The 16,810-nt window shown below is 43.6% G+C and overlaps 1 protein-coding gene across 1 annotated transcript; it reads left to right on the forward strand.

Moving 5' to 3' along the window:
- The first annotated feature begins 4,788 nt into the window (after positions 1-4,788).
- On the forward strand, positions 4,789-13,137 carry CRYBA1 (crystallin beta A1). Its single transcript, XM_037495500.1, is given in 9 exon segments — positions 4,789-4,819; positions 6,566-6,630; positions 7,608-7,680; positions 7,683-7,725; positions 10,193-10,357; positions 10,780-10,792; positions 12,388-12,512; positions 12,968-13,044; positions 13,047-13,137. Coding segments are annotated over 9 exon segments (654 nt in total). The 3' UTR covers positions 13,109-13,137.
- Positions 13,138-16,810: the final 3,673 nt, after the last annotated feature.

Raw genomic sequence — 16,810 nt, forward strand, 5'->3', positions numbered from 1 at the left:
CCCACATGGCAAGGCAACCCTCTCCAGTCTTGCCCGCTGCTCCCCTCAGCAGTGCTTTTCCGTCTGCCTATTCTTCTCCCCCCTCTGTCTCTGGTGAATTCTCTCACCCTCCCGCGCCTCAGCCCTGTACCCCAGTTCTTGTATAAAAATAAACAAATACATCTTTTTAAAAAAAAGAAAAGAAAACGCTCAGAGAGAGCAGAGGCTCAAGATGCCTCCCATGTTCTCTCCCAGAGCTGACCCTACTGTCTTAGTACCCAGCCAGACCCTGCCACCCTTCCAGGCTCTCCTGCCTGTTTATAGAAGCAGCAAGGCGCATGGCAAAAAAGGTCCACGGGAAGCAACCCCTCATGGGGAAATGTAGGTGCTGGCTGAACACTGACTGTGCCCTTTGCTTTGTAGCCATCCTGTTTATCCCCAAACAACAAAAGTGCTGCTCAGCCGCCTGGTCAGCCCCATTACGCTCTTATCACAAAGTGCTGACTCCAGCTGCCTGTGACCTCACCCCTCCGGCAGCAAGCCTCATCCTGGGAGGCTCCCTGAGCCTAGGGGCAAGGCCAAGGGGTCCATGCCTTTCATAACATTCTCCTGAGCATCCGTCATGCTTGGCATTAGCTCTAATGTCAGGGAACCCAAACAAACTGACCATGTTACATTTGAGGGGTGTCACATGTCATCACCTCCAAATCTACAAGCCCTTCCCACTGGACAGCCAGTTCCCCTACCTGCTTGTATAATGAGGGTGTGAAGTGAAAACAATCCACATCCTCAACAGATAGACATTCTTCGGAAAGACTGACAGAATGTGCTAAAACTGAATAAGAAAACATGAATGAATGTGGTCTTTCCAAATTGGAAGCAGACATTTATTATCTGATCATTTTCTCTAAAATCCTTTGCTGTTTGCTCCTACTTGTTGCTACCAGAATGTGGTATGAGTAACTGATTTGGCACAATCAATAATGCAGTTATTTTTTGAGCTCTAACTGAATAATAAGTAATGATATCCTAACCATCTTTATCTCCCTTTGTCTGACAGCTGTGGGTTAGGTAGGTATTATCATCCTACTTTATTCCAGAGAGGTATTCTTTCCCAGAAGAAAGAATATGGACTTTGGAGACATGCATTCAAGTGCTTGCTGGGTTCCATGGCCCAGAACTTGGCCTCTCAGAACCTTAGTTAACTCATCTATAAAATGGGTATTAAAATAATGTGTCTCCTGAGGTTGTTGTGAGGACAAAAGAGGCACTGTCAGGAGCACAGTACTCAGTAAGCTCTAGTTATTCACAATGAGAATGAACAGGAGAGATTCAAACCCAGTTTGGAAAAAGGGATCACAAGCTGGTTGTCTCTGCATCGCACTCCTGGAGTGGTCCTGCCCTGACTTTGCTGGAAAGAGATGGTGGTGGAGGCTGGAGCTCCAAGGCCATAACCAAAGCGGAGCAGGTAAAGTAACAGATCCAGACAATGTCAGAGGGAGATCCCTCTAGAACATGATTAAGGGAGATCCCTCTAGAACATGGGTGATTTGCACCAGGGATCTGAGAATCCTTCTCCAGCATCCAGGGACTTTGGGGAACTGAGGAAAGGAGAAGGGAGACAGGCTGGGATTGCTTATGACTCCAGGAATATTGGGTGGACATTTGTAAAGTGCACAATCATCTTGATTTTTCCCTCCATGGAAGTATTTTCAATCAAATCATAAAAGCCCTGCTTTTCTGCCAAAAAAAAAAAAAAAAAAAAGCCTTCATTATACTAGTAATTCAGTGGGGAATAAAACTTCCTAATTAAGGGCCTCCCTGGTGGTGTAAGGGGTTAAGACGCAACCTATGAAGCTCTCCACAGCCACTGCAGCACCAGTTCGATCCCTGGCTGGCCAGGGAGCTACCCACATGGTACAGCAGACCTCTCCTGTCTTACCCGCTGCTCCCCTCAGCGCGTATTTCAGTCAGTCTGCCTGTTCTGCTCCCCACTCTGTCTCTGGTGAATCCTCTCACCCCACCCCTGCACCTCTCGCCTGTACCCCAGATCTTGTATGCATAGATAAATAAATCTTAAAAAAAATAAATAAAACTTCCAAATTAAGATGCTGAACATATGTGAAGCACAAACAACATGGGCAGATCAGCTGAGGCTAAGGTAAGTAAACACTATATCACAACACATAGGTAAGGACTAAGCAAGTAAAGACTGTAATGAGGTTACTGCTGTACCTCTAGGAGTCACCAAAAGCAAGCCTGGGAGATCATTCATTTATTCACTCATTCATTCAAAATGTTTGAGCTCGGGGTTATGTCCAGAGCTGCCCCTGACCTCACAGAGGATGAAGTCTAGTAGAAAAAGCAGATAATTGAACAGCTTCTTTGGTTTCATGAATAACTTGAATCATTTTGATAGGAAATATGCTTCTACTGTTCAAAACATTAAAACTGCAGAAAAACAAACTATGACAAGTTTTGCAGACCTGTATGTAGGGGACATTCTGCTCAAATCTGCAAATATTTTGTAGATACCAGAATTTACCTCCTGACTTTTGGTTCTGAGAAAAGGGGCTCTGACAAAAATTGAGTCACACACTGGGGAGATTACAGAGGACTTGGGAGAACTTTACTGGGAAAAAGTTCTTCCTCTTTCCAATTTACTATGAGGTTTTCTAGAGTAACTTTCATCAAAGACAATAGAATAGGGCCTCCCCTGTGGCGCAGCGGTTGAGCGCTGGGTTGCAAAGCTGCCCGCAGCCTCTGCGGCGCCGGTTCGATCCCCGGCTGCTCCCCGGCCACCAGAGGAGGGTCCCGCATGGCGCGCAGACCTCTCCTGCCGCCCGCTGCTCCCCTCAGCAGTGTACTTCGGTCCTTCTGCCTGCTCTGCTCCCCACTCTGGCTCTGGTGAATTCTCTCACCCTCCCGCGCTTCTGACTGTACCCAGTGCTTGTATAAATAAACAAACAAAAAAATAAATAAATAACTCTTTAAAAAAAAAAAAGACAATAGAATAATAAATAATAACAAACCTACACTGTTTCAGGAAATATTATCTCCTTTAGGTGGGTGTAGGGTAAGGAAAAATGTCAGGCTTTTCTGCCCTCCCCCCATCAGGATAGATGAGGGAACCCTGTGATCCTGAATGCATGCCTGATGGCGGGCACCTGAAGTGGGTACACCTGCGCTAAGACTGTGCTTTTAAGGGTGGCGTCACGGGGACGCCTGTAGAAGCCATGAGAAGCCGAAAGAGAAGAAGCCTGAAGCAGAAGCAGAGAACGCCAGAGAGTTCAGATAGAGTGAGGATTTGCTGGGGGCTGGGAGGACTGCCAGCCTCCCGGCCCCCCAGCACCCCTGCCTGTCATATGCCTGGTGAACCCCAATAAAAACCTGCAAAACCACTGAGGGCTCTGATTCCTCCTTTACCCGGTCTGCATGGGATCCTAGAAAACCTGCACCGTGTCTATTCGTGATTTTACAGTGGGTAAAGGGGGCGGATGAGAGGAGCTCAGTGACTTCCCCAAAGTCACCCAGCCAGGGGAGCTGGGATTTGAACCCACCTCCTCCTGACTCAAAGCCTGCCCCACTGCTTGAACTTCTCCGCATCTCACAGTAGCTAAGATGCTTGAACAGCACGTCCTCCCCATCAGGGATTCTGGGAAGGCCCAGTTTTCTTACATAGGCCTTTACCAAGTGCCTTGAACTTCCAGGGAAGAATTATTTAACTCGGGTACCATAGCACGGTATCCTCAGCCTGTGAGATTCCCAGGGGCCTAAAACAACATATTAAAAGTCACCAGAAGTTTTATTGTCTCCAAAATTAAAAGAAAACTGCAAAATTAAAATGAATAAATATTTAATAAGGTAGCTACAAAGAGAGATTCATGTCTACCAGTCAACTGTAATTGAATTCAACTCTTTCCTAGTTATATGTGAATATAGTAAGACAAAGACTCCAGAGAACACAGTGGGTCTTTTTATTTTCTTAATAAAGTTCAGAATTATAATACTTCACAGTTTTTAGTAATATCAAAAAAACACCCTATTTCCTCTGTGGGAACCGAGGTGTGTTTAGATGTTGTAAGGGCCAGGAACGGGCACAGTGCAGGTTTTCTGATCCCATGCAGACCGGGTAAAGGAGGAGTCAGAGTCCTTAGTGGGTTTTTGCAGGTCTTTTATTTGGGGTTCACCAGGCATATGGCAGGCAGGGGTGCTGGCTGGGGGGCTGGGAGGCTGACAGACCTCCCAGCCCCCAGCAAGTCTTCACTCTATCTGGGCTCTCTGGCGTTCTCTGCTTCTGCTTCGGCTTCTCCTTCAGGTTCTGCTGCTGCTGCTGCTGGCGTCCCCGCGACGCCGCCCTTAAAAAGCACAGTCTTAACTCAGCTGAATCCCATCTACCTATGCCCACACCCTATTCCAGGTGCCCGCCATCAGGCATGCATTCAGGACAAGGATCCATCATCTATCCTGATGGCGGAAGGGCAGAAAAGCCTGATATTTTCTTTACCCTACAGATGTGTTCCACATGACATGGAACCTTACAAAGGTCCTGAGGGGACGTGAGGAACCTGGACAAGGGCAGGAGACCAGCGCTCACTCAGAGACCTGGCCTTACCCCCTTGCTGCCTGCAAGCTGCAGCCTGACCCACAGCCACAAGTCCTCTCCAGATTTCTGTATCCTGTGTTCAAACAAAGGCCCCAGGCTGAGCCACCAAAACTCTGGGGATCAGGGGGAGAAAAAGCAGAGTGCTGACAAGGCCATCAGACACTAGACTATAAAGAGCAGGGTGGCAGAGGAAGTGGCACCAGATGGAGACACAGGCTGTGCAGCGGGAGCTGGGTGAGTAAGGCCCTGAGGGGTCCTGTAGAGATACAGCCAGCGGGGCCCAGTTTTCATGCCTTTGGTTGAGCCCCTAGTATGGCTAGGGAAGTGTGGAGAACTCTGGAGAGGCAGGGGAGGCAGCCTGCTCTTGCCACCCAATGGAGAGTGTGGCAGTAACCATGGCCCCAGAGATCATTGCTGGGAGGGGAATGCAGCACCAAGAAATGAGCAGGCTCCTGGGCATAGAGAGAAGGAGGAGGGGCAGGAGCTGGAAAATATCTCTCCAGAGGTTCAGAATGAAAAGATACATCACAGGGTTTGCACTTACCAGTTCTCAGCCTAATACCCAGCCAGAGGGAAAGATGGTGAAAGGCTGCTCTGAGTTTAGGAAGCTGACGCACACCTGCCTGTTTTCTTTCTCCCTTCCCCGCCCATCCTCTTTTCCTTTGCTCTTCCTACCATGGTTTGTGTCCACTTAACCTCTATGAGCCTCAGTATCCTCGTCTGTAAAATGGGACTCAATGATAGTACTTGCCTCAAAGACTGTCGTGAAGATTAAATGTACTAATTAAGCATGTGAAGCAGTTAGAATAGGGCCTGGTACAGACTGATTCGTTATTAAGTGTTAGCCATTATCTCCTTCCTTCCTTCCCTCCTTTCCTCCTTCCCTCCTTCCTTCCTTTCTTCCTTCGTCTTTTTCAAAGCCTCCTGTCAATCTCCCACCAGCCTGTCATGAGCTCAGTAAGGTGCTTGTAGGGTAAGGTAAAAGGTTTCAGGCTTTTCTGCCCTCCCACCATCAGGATAGATGACGGAACCCTGCAGTCCTGAATGCATGCCTGATGGCGGGCACCTGGAGTAGCGTGTGGGCATAGGTAGATGGCATTCACCTGGGGTTTTAAGGGCTACGTCACGGGGACACCAGCAGAAGAAGCAAGAGAGAAGAAGCAAGAGAAGCAAGAGAAGCAGAAGCTGAGAGAAGACCAGAGAGCCCAGAGTGAAGACCTGCTGGGGGCTAGGAGGCCTGCCAGCCTCCCGGCCCCCCAGCACCTCTGCCTGCCGTGTACCTGGTAAATCCCAATAAAAACCTGCAAAACCACTGAGGACTCTGACTCCTCCTTTACCCTGTCTGCTGGATCAGAAAACCTGCTCTGGGTCTTCCTGCCCCTACAGTGCTACATCAGTACTCAGGAGACTCAGGTCCCTGTGTTGAGATGTTCACCCAGGACATATCCCACTGGAACCCAGATCAGTACTGAGTGCTAGAAACCAGGTAAGAAAGGAAGTTCCTGCAGGCTGGGGAAGTCAGGAGAAGGAGGCCAAAGCTGGGTTGGTCTAGAAAACAGAGAAGTGTGGGGAGGGAGGAAGAATGGTAGCAGGGACATTCACAGCTGGTCACTTTGAGGGAGCCAGGTATGGTAATATGAGGGATTTGGACTATATGTTGCCAGAGCTTATATTGGGGTATGTGAGACTGAGGCGATGCTGCCACCTGTAGGGGTGCCTGGAAGCAGGCAAGAGAGCTACATTTATCAGGAGTGACACAGCCTGTGCCCGCTTGACCTCATTATTGCATCTAATCCTTATAATAACTCTGCGTTTAGAAGCTTTACTGATGAAAACGACTGAGACTCAGTGAGTGAAAAGCAGAGCTAAGACGTCAAGCAAAGATGTCCCCTGGGTTTTCCAGCCTCTGTTACTTTTCCCTGTGTTTCAACACCTCACACCCCACCCCAGAAACCATGACATTTGTGTATTTTATCCCAGAAACCCTTCTAATCACCAAGATGGCTCAGACCACTCCCTTGCCAGGGTCCCTGGGTCCATGGAAGGTAAGTCCATTCCAATCACGTGAAAAATTGAGGAATCCACAGGTTAGGGGGTAAGATGCTACCCCAAAGCAGATCAGAGGCCTGTGCATCTCCTTGAGACAGTGACTGAACAATAAAACATGAGTCTGTAGGTGAAGGGTCCACCCAAGGTCCTGATGCCATCTCAGGAAGGATCTCTCAGGAAGCCCATTTTGGACAGAAAAAGAAAGGCTCCGGAAGTGCATGAAGGGTGGGTGATGATACTTAGTTTTCTATGTCAACTTGCCTTCACACTGCTAAAATCATCTTAAAATAGAGCATCCTAGAGAAAACTATGCCCATGGAGAAACTGAGGGCCAGAACTGAAGAGATTTGCCACCAGAGTCCCAAAGTAATAGGACCCTGGTGCCCTGACTCCCAGCCTGAGGTTGCTTGAAGAGGCTGATGCCCCAGACTTTTCAATGTTTTCTCCAAATCGATTGTCCTTTTCATTGGGTCACTTGGAGGTCAGTTGAAAGCTTTGGGAATTCAGATTCAAGAGTCAAGTTCTAGTTTAAAGTATGAAAGGGGTTTACCACAGCTTTCCTTTTATATTTTAGGTTTCTCTAATGGGTGTGGTTGGAAAAGCGAAGAAATAATCTGCAGGGAGTTCCTTGGACTTCCAGAACCCTGGCCTCTGAGCCATGCTTATGCAGGATGGATGGGGGATGACGATTCCAGAGTCCTTGGTCTGTCTGTGGTGCCAGTGATCATCGCTGGCAGAGCATTCCCATCATTAATCAATCTCCTACACTTACCCCCTTGCCTGAGCATGTGAATGCCATGAACCAGGGGTATTAATTCAAAGCCCTCCTTACCCTGTCTACTCTGAAGGGACCTCCTCAGACACCCTGGGCGACAGCTAGTGATGGAAAACACAGGGTCAGGCAGACACCAGTTAAACTGTTGATCTGGGTCTCTGTTCCTCCTGGGAACATTATAGCTCTTTTCCCATTCAGATAACCATCTACCACCAAGAGAACTTCCAGGGCAAGGGGATGGAGTTTACCAGCTCCTGCCCAAATGTCGCTGAGCTCAGTTTAACAATATCTGGTCTCTCAAGGTGGAATGTGGAGCATGAGTATAGACCTCAGCAGAACTTCAGACCACTTGTTCTCAGTCCCTAAAAACATGTGGTCATAAAGGTGGGAATGTGGGGAGAAAGATGTTCCTCCACACCATTACCATTTCTGGGAGAGAGACCTACATACTGAAGTAATCATGTCATGTGTAAGCTAGTAAGGTAAAGCTAGAAGGAACATAAAGGTCTTAGTGTCTTGGTACAAGATTTGGGAAGTGGGAGGATTAAAGAACTGTATGCCATGCAGTGGGGCTGTGACAGTAATCAGATCCATGCCTCTGCAGCTCACAGGCCTAGGATTCCATCAGAATAGTCACAGGACGGGGGCCTCCCTAGTGGCACAAAGGGTTAAGCACAGCACTGCGAAGCTATTCTCAGCCAGCCAGGAGCAACCCACACGGCACAGCAGACCTCTCCTGTCTCAACCGATGCTCCCCTCAGCAGTGTATTTTAGTAGATCTGCCTGTACTCCCCACTCTTTCTGGTGAGTCCTCTCACCCCCCGCACCTCTGGCCTGTACCCCAGTTCTTGTATGATAAATATATCTTTAAAAAAAAGATTAAAAAAAAAAGAAAATAGAGAACTGCCAAACTGCAGCCTCTTTACGTCTAACTCCCCTCCTGCTCATCCCAGAGCAGATACTACTAGATAATTTCTCTATGTACCAAGGAATTCAACCCAAGACTCAGAGCCATGTTAGTTCCTAATTAGTCTTCCAGGAGTTTCTTGTTCATGTTTAGTCTTTCTTTTGTTTTTAAAGATTTATTTATTTATGCATACAAGAACTGGGGTACAGGCCAGAGGTGTTGGGGGTGGGGGTGAGAGGATTCACCAGAGACAGAGTGGGGAACAGAACAGGCAGACTGACCAAAATACGCTGCTGAGGGGAGCAGCGGGCGAGACAGGAGAGGTCTGCTGCGCCATGTGGGTAGCTGGGGATAAAACTCATCCTGCAGAGGCTGCGGACCACTTCAAAGTGCTGTGCCTAACCCCTTGCACCACTAGGGAGGCCCTGATGTTTAATCTTATTGGTGAGGAAGAACCTCTGTTTTTTCTCTTCTGACTCTTGGCAAGGCAGTCAAGGCTTTCCTGCTAGCCTTGGAAAACACATGTAAAGTGCTCTCCTTTGGTTTAGGCAGAATTGGTTTTGTACATGGACAGGCTTCCAGAGTTGCTTACCACTTAAAAGTGACTCCTTCAGGGCCTCCCTGGTGGCCCTGTACCCCAGTTCTTGTATGCATAAATAAATCTTTTAAAAAAAAAAGTGACTCCTTCATCCCTTTAAAAGGAGTAATACTTTAAGGTGTCATCAGTAATTGGTTGTGAAAAATTGATCTAAGATTTTAGGTATGTGGCAGCAGGAGAAAAAATTCATTTTGCTAATACACATGACTCAGGCCAATGAAATGGACCCTCAATGGGTAATCACAAAATAAATATCACATTTGCAAACCCTTTTAGTGTGGATACCAGCTCATTACCCACCTTTTGTGATAAGCATATTACTTTGTATGGCTCTACTAGAATTGGCTTGATATTTTAACCTACTAGTAAATATTTTAACCCACTTTTAATATCTAAAACAAAACAGGGGGGCCTCCCTGGTGGCACAAGGGGTTAAGACGCAACCTATGTAGCTGTCCGAAGCCACTGCAGCATGAGTTCGATCCCCGGCCGCCCAGGGAGTAACCCACATGGTGCAGCAGACCTCTCCCGACTTGCCCGCTGCTCCCCTCAGCAGTATACTTCAGTCTGCCTGTTCGGTTCCCCACTCTGTCTCTGGTGAATCCTCTCACCTTCCCACACCTCTAACCTGTACCCCAGTTCTTGTATGGATAAATAAATAAATCTTTAAAAAAAAAGGATCTCCCTGATGGTTTAGGGGTTAAGTCTCAGCACCATCACCACAACAGCCTGAGTTCGATCCCAGGCCAAGGAGGTGACCCACATAGCGCAGCAGACCTCTCCTGTCTTACCGGCCGCTCCCCTTAGCAGTGTATTTCAGTAGATCTTCCTGTTTTGCTTCCCAGTCTGTCTCTGGTGAGTCTTCTCACCCCCGTACCTCTGGCCTACACCCCAGTTTTTGTATGCATAAATAAATCTTTTAAAATATCTGAAACAAAACATGCCTCTCCCTGAGGCCATGTAGATTTTTTTTTTTTATTATTTGTGTAAAAAAAAAAAATTTGTGTAGGACCAGGGTGTAGGCCAGATGTGTGGGAGTGAGGGGTGAGAGGATTCACCCAGAGACAGAGAGGGGAGAAGAACAGGCAGATTACTGATATACACTGCTAAGGAGCAGTGGGTGAGACAGGAGAGGTCTGCTGCACATTATGGGTGAGCTCCCTGGCCGGGGATTGAACTTAGGTCATAGCAGTGATCACGCTGAGACTAAACCCTAGGCCACTAGGGAGGTCCTGATTCTTAACACTGAGAACAAATACCCCTTCTTGTCTTCAGCAGATGGATTGGTTATGAGCATACCAGCTTTTGTGGCCAACAGTTTATCCTGGAGAGAGAAGAATACCCTCACTGGGATGTCTGAAGTGGGAGTAAGCCCTACCACATTGAACGTCTCATGACCTTCTGTCCCATCTGTTCAGTTGCGAGTCTGAAATTTTCACTTCTGTGCATGAAGTTTGGGGCAAGAGAGAGGGTGTGGATAGACTGACATGTATTACTTTTTATCAAAAAGGCAGGAAGGATAAAAGCATAAAACTCTGTTCCCTCTGTTTCTGCCCTTTTTTTTTTTTCTCTACTAGATGGTATTTTTAAAAAAGATTTATTTATTTATGCACACAAGAATTGCGGTACAAGCCAGAGGTAGGTGCTGGGGGTGAGGGGATTCACCAGAAACAGAGTGGGGAACAGAACAGGCAGACTGACTGAAATATACCGCTGAAAGGAGCAGTGGGCGAGACAGGAGAGGTCTGTTGTGCCATATGGGTAGCTTCCTGGCCAGCTGGGCTGCAGATAGCTTCATAGTGCGATAGCATTCCTTGCGCCACCAGGGAGGCCCTAGATGATATTTTCATTAAGGTAAAAGTAAGGACCTTCTTTCAGGTGGCAGGAAGTGGATACTCAAGAGCCCAGGCTTTCAAAAGTGCCAACAGGATGAGCACTTACCAGGTAGTAAAAATCAAATCATTAGCCAATTAAATTTCAATCTAACAATTTTTTTTGTGCCTAAAAACGGAAGTTTGAAGTAACCCTTCATTAAGTGGATGACTGAAGAAACTGTCAAATTTTCCAATATCTCTTATTTTTGACTCATAATAATCCTGTTTCTAACAGCAAACATTATTCTATTGTGCATCAGACTGGGATGCTTCCAGTCTTTGGGAAATTCAAGCAGGACTTCCAGGAGCTTTTTGAAAATGATCCATATAGAGGGAGTGGAGCTAGGCTTGATCCTTTCCAAATATTTTTATTTATCATGATTTTTCTCATGATTTTAGTTGTTAATTATCTGATCTGATAATCCAACCAAAATTCAAGGGAAGGAAACCTAAACATCTCTAGATCTAAAAAATATTGCTCTCAGGCCTCCCTGGTGGCACAAGGGATTAAGCACCTCACTTATGAAGCAATCCGAAGTCTCTGCAGCACGAGTTTGATCCCCAGCCAGGGAGCAACCCACCTGGCAAGGCAGACATCTCATGTCTCACCCACTGCTCCCTTCAGCAGCATATTTCAGTCAATCCACCTGTTCTGCTCCCCACTGTCTCTTGTAAATCCTCTTAACCCCCGCGCACCTCTGGCCTACACCCCAGTCCTCCCATGCATAAATAAAAACAAATCTTAAAAAAAAAAAAAAACCTATATACCCATGTAACCAACACTAATGAGATACAGATCCCATCACCTGCTGCCCATTTTTTTTTATAAATATTTATTTATTTATACAAGCACTGGGTACAGTCAGAAGCACAGGAGGGTGAGAGAATTCACCAGAGCCAGAGCGGGGAGCAGAGCAGGCAGAAGGACCGAAGTACACTGCTGAGGGGAGCAGCGGGCGGCAGGAGAGGTCTGCGCGCCATGTGGGGAGGTCTGCGCGCCATGTGGGACCCTCCTCCGGTGGCCGGGGAGCAGCCGGGGATCGAACTGGCGCTGCAGAGGCTGCAGGCAGCCTCACAACCCAGCGCTCAACCGCTGCGTCACCGGGGAGGCCCAAGCCCATTTTCAACTAATTGCTCCTCCCTATCACAAAGTTAATTTCTGCATGTTTTTGAACTCCATACAGGTCAGTCTCAAGGACTATTTGTATAGTATCCAAATCTCCTATGGGATATTTAGGTTGTCTTCAACACTATACAAACCCACACACACATTTTCCTGTTGATTTGTGTGATCTTTACACATTCTTGAATATTACTCCTTCATTGGCTCTGTGTTGCAAATACATTTTTCTGCTGTCACACTTCCTTCATTGCTCATGTCCCAAAGCGTATCAGCTTTTATACATTTTGAACGTTATGGCATTAAATTGGATTAAACAAGATCATGGGTAATTGTTTTCTTGTAAATCTGTATTGCCTGGAATATTTTTTCATAATCATCTATAAACCATGTTAAACTTGAAAATAAGGTAAAAAATTAAGATGACGCACTTAATTTTTTAATTTCTGGATTACAGAATCATAGTCTATCATCTTGAGAAAGAAAACTTTATTGGGTGCCAACGGGAGATCTGTGACGACTACCCCTCCTTACAAACCATGGGTTGGTTCAATAATTAAGTTGGTTCCATGAAGATACAATGTGGAGCATAAGTAAAAGGAGGGTTGGATCATGTCAAAGGAACTTTTACAAGTACAAACCTTGTGAATACATAGTCTTACCAGATTTCATATATTCAAGCAGAATGAACTTCCTCTGAGGGTGTGCTTGTATGGCTGTCACTTTCTAGTAAATACATACACACACACACATTATATAAATACATGTAATTTGAATCTCAAATTATTGGCACCAGAATCTCTTAAGGTCACTTTTCCCCTCCCCTCTTTATGGAAGTATTTTTTGACTACTCAGACCTTTTGTCATAATCAGGTTAATTTTCAACTAGCTTAGCTACATTATGCTTACAAATAGTGTCTGGCACATTTGGGGTGGCTGGTTTTCTAAGCCAATCTAATGTGCCTTCTGTACCACTGTTTGAGGGTATCACCTCAGGTTTTAGGGTGCAAAGCAGCTTCCTAACTAGTTTTAATAACCCAATGTGCTCTGATTTTCTAGTTGAGTTTGTTGCCAGTATCCTGGATACCACGGGTATATCTTGGAATATGACCATCATGGAGACGACTATAATAAACACTAGAGTGGGGTTCTCATGCCCAGATTGCCCAGATTGCATCAATCTACCGTACCCCACAGTAGTGGACTGAATGCTCCTAGTAAGAGAATTCCTTAGGTATGACACTTTGCTAAGCAATCTAGAGTTTTATGTTCTGCTCACAGACATTGCTTCCAAATGTTAGCCGCTTAAGTCCACAATACATGTCATTAAAAAAACAAAACTCTGTAGACTGAATTAATTACCATACTTCATATAACTCACACTAATAAATGTCTGAGAACTTTTTAAAGACAATCTTCTTTAAACACCCAAATTCCCCTTTGTGTACTTGCAAGTCACTAACAGGACAATTATTTCCTACTTCATAAAACACTAGTTTCTCAAATATGCACCATATAGTTCTCCATAAAGTCATGAATAAATCCAGAATCTTGCCACCTTATTCTAGTTGCTTAAGGTGCTAAGCTCAATTTTGGTTTATTTCAAATGGAAGAACTCAAGGCTCATTTGTCATACAAAAAAAGACAGCGGATCTCACAGCTGATTTTCCAATAAACAAGTCAACCCTAACTAAGCACCTTAAAAACTACTTTTTAAAGGCCAAGACATATAACCATAGTGCATTTAAGATGTAATTTATTTATATTTTGACCTTTTGAAAATGTCGTCAATGTCACAATGTTAACTTAGTTTTCTCATTTTTTAAATTAAAGCACACAGAATATAACACAAACGCCTCAGAAACTTTAAAATTTTTTTATTAATAATGTACACTTATTGTCTCTTAATACGATCTACAAATTTCTCAAGTATTTTTTCCTGATAAAATAAGTAAATCTGGATATGGATGTAGTGTTTGTAATTTATATTTTTAAAAACACTGAACATGAAATAAGACAGTAAAGGAAGATCATCATGTAACTGATGCTTCCTCAGAATCCATGACATCAGAAACAGCTATGGCAAACACCTAAGCATTGAGCAAATTTCTGGCCACTGTTTTTGTATGTAGAAAAGGCCTATCTTTTTGACTGGGGAAAACAAACACTAGAAAAAAATTTAAGTGGGAGAGGGAAGCAAATACATCCTCTAATGTAACGGTAGTCCACTAATTATTCTTAATTCTCCACATTAAGAGGTAACTCAGTTCCTACATGCCAATGCACACAGATAGAGAAAAGTACTTTGCTCCTCCAACATGTTCTAAGAGTGAACATACATAAACTATTGACAGGGGTGTAGTAGTAGCCATGGTAATCTGAGATAATGTACGCGCCTGCATTTATGCCCTTTAAGGCCAAGCATTATGGCCACCTTTTCAGTCTTAGTTTTTAACTGTCAATTTCAGTGAAAATTACACAGAAAGAAGGGTTTTGCTGTGTTTCAGAGTCAACAACATACATCAAGAGCACAGTTGACAGAAAAGTACCCTCTCCCATACATAGGAAAAGGTATAAAATGAAAATACTTCTTTTTATCTAGGAGCAGGAGAAAATACAATTAATATTATCTTTCACTTAAACTTACTAGCCTTTTCAACAAAGGTCCTTAAGAGATTCCAAAACAATCTTTTAAAAGAGGACTTGAAAAAAAAATCTGGCCAGTACATCTACACAGTCTTTTGGGTACACATACAAGTGAAGTAAAGCTGTTTATTTAGTACATGCAGAAAGTAGCAACTTCACCAAATTTGTCCAATTTCTAAACGTATTCTAAGCAACCTGGGCAATCTTTATAAGATATGTAGTATCTTTAAAACAACCGGTGCTTTTATCTTTAAATGGTTCTAATCTGAAGTCATTCATTCATTAAACCAAATTTATACTAAACCAGTAAAAAGTTATCCTACTTCTAACCCAGGCCTAAGACAAAATTGTCATAGAACTTCATGTGGCAAAGGTCCTTCCCCCATTTGTTTGAATTACTTCCCATTTCTATTTGATCAAATAAACCAAAATTTCACCGAGGGTAAACATCTAACAGTTTGTAAAGCTAATAAAACTGCCCTGTTTCTGGAAAAGCCCTTTAATAGACACAAGTCAAACTCTTGTTTAAACTGAATTAAAAATAAGTGCCAGTTTTCTACTCCTCTAATCTCTCTGATGAGCTAGCCCAGAACTGTAACTTTGAGCCATGTTTCCAAAGATGGTAAAGGACAGGAAATAAGGATAGGTCACTTTTGGTAATGACACACAAATTAAACTTTCAAAACATGTGCATAGCTTTATTCATCTACTTAGATCTAACCTTTTCATGGAGCTTCGGCAAAATTCGAGTGTGCAAAATGCATTTCTAAAACGTAATGCAAGCAAAGCTTTTCACATTTACACTGGCATGAATACAGAGAAACTAACAAGTCACATTAGGGAGAGTTCAGATCTTTTTTTTAATGACAAGAATTGCACAGTTTATTATTTTGAGACAATTGTTGCAGACATAAATATTTAAAATTTTTTAAGCAAGGTGCTTTAACAATAAAAAATTTTTAAGTTGGAAAGAGCCAATAACTTGGACCATAGCTCACATAAAATTCCAAATTATACTCCATTAACCTCCCTAGGTTTTGCAAACAATGCTTTTTATAACACTTTTTTTATAACACTAAAGACAGCAAGCTGAAACTTATTTCAACACACACAAGAAATGGTGTCATCACATTACTTGAAGAAGGTGCTGAGGGGGGAGGGAAAGGGAGTGAAGAATCCTTTTACTATTTCCCACTACAGAACAGCCACTAACAGACTAAGAACAAAAAAGGAAACATCAAAAAAAAGTAAATTAATTAATCACTTCCCTAGTTTATAAAATAGTTCCAGTTTGTGACAAGATCTATAACTTCAAACAGAGAGCACCAGTTGGCGATAGAATGAGCATTTCATACTGCATAAAAATTAGTGAGGTGGTAAGAACCATCTATCTCAGGCATGACTACACGGCCTTTCCAATTTTTTAATATACATGCAAGGCACATTGATATAAAAATAGATCTCTGGCCAACAAATATATTAAATAAGCAAATCAAAATTTTGGCTTTGCAAAATTGGCAACATCAAAATATAACCAGATAGCTTTGGACCACGTATCTTTCTCATTCCTCCACCCCAGTTGGTGTTTTTCTTCCATTATTTTGGGTTCAATTTCCTACGAGTTTGGGTATGTGCTTGAGAAATGACTTTCACTCTTGTCAAGTATCACTCCTACTATATTTAAATATTCACTAAGTAAGAATATAGTAGAGAAGCAGAATAGTCAGAATTTTGATTGATTTGACTTAATGTGATTGGCTCGGGGCAGCAATACTTCTCCTTTGTACACAAATAAAAAATAAGTCCCCAGCTTCTATAATAGACAATTGTTTTCTTTCTGAGAGATAAATAAGCAACAAGCCAATGATACTACTTCCTTTAAGCCATTTTCCCCAATTCCTCATTTTGAAGCAGAGTAAATAATAGAAAAACTAAGATTTTCAGTAAAAGACATTTTAAGGCCAAAAAGGGAAATATTAACAGAATTTTCACTTTCCTAAGTTACTTGTACTGATTCCCTCCCAAAGAGAAATTTTAAATTCATTCACTTTTATTAGTGGCTGTGCTACAGGAAAGGTATCAAAGCAACCTCTAAAAGTACGGTATATAGTAATGTAAAAAGTGCATCACATTCTTGATTTTCAGTTTCTCATAGCAGCAGCAGGATTAATCCAAGACAGAAAACAATTGTATTTTCATTCTAAAAATGCAATACCTAATGAAATGTGTTCAAGATCATGAAAGAATACTCCTCCA

This window comes from Talpa occidentalis, unplaced genomic scaffold (assembly GCF_014898055.3).
Source record: "Talpa occidentalis isolate TD23 unplaced genomic scaffold, MPIMG_talOcc4v2.1 talOcc4.7, whole genome shotgun sequence".
Classification (NCBI taxonomy): domain Eukaryota; kingdom Metazoa; phylum Chordata; class Mammalia; order Eulipotyphla; family Talpidae; genus Talpa; species Talpa occidentalis.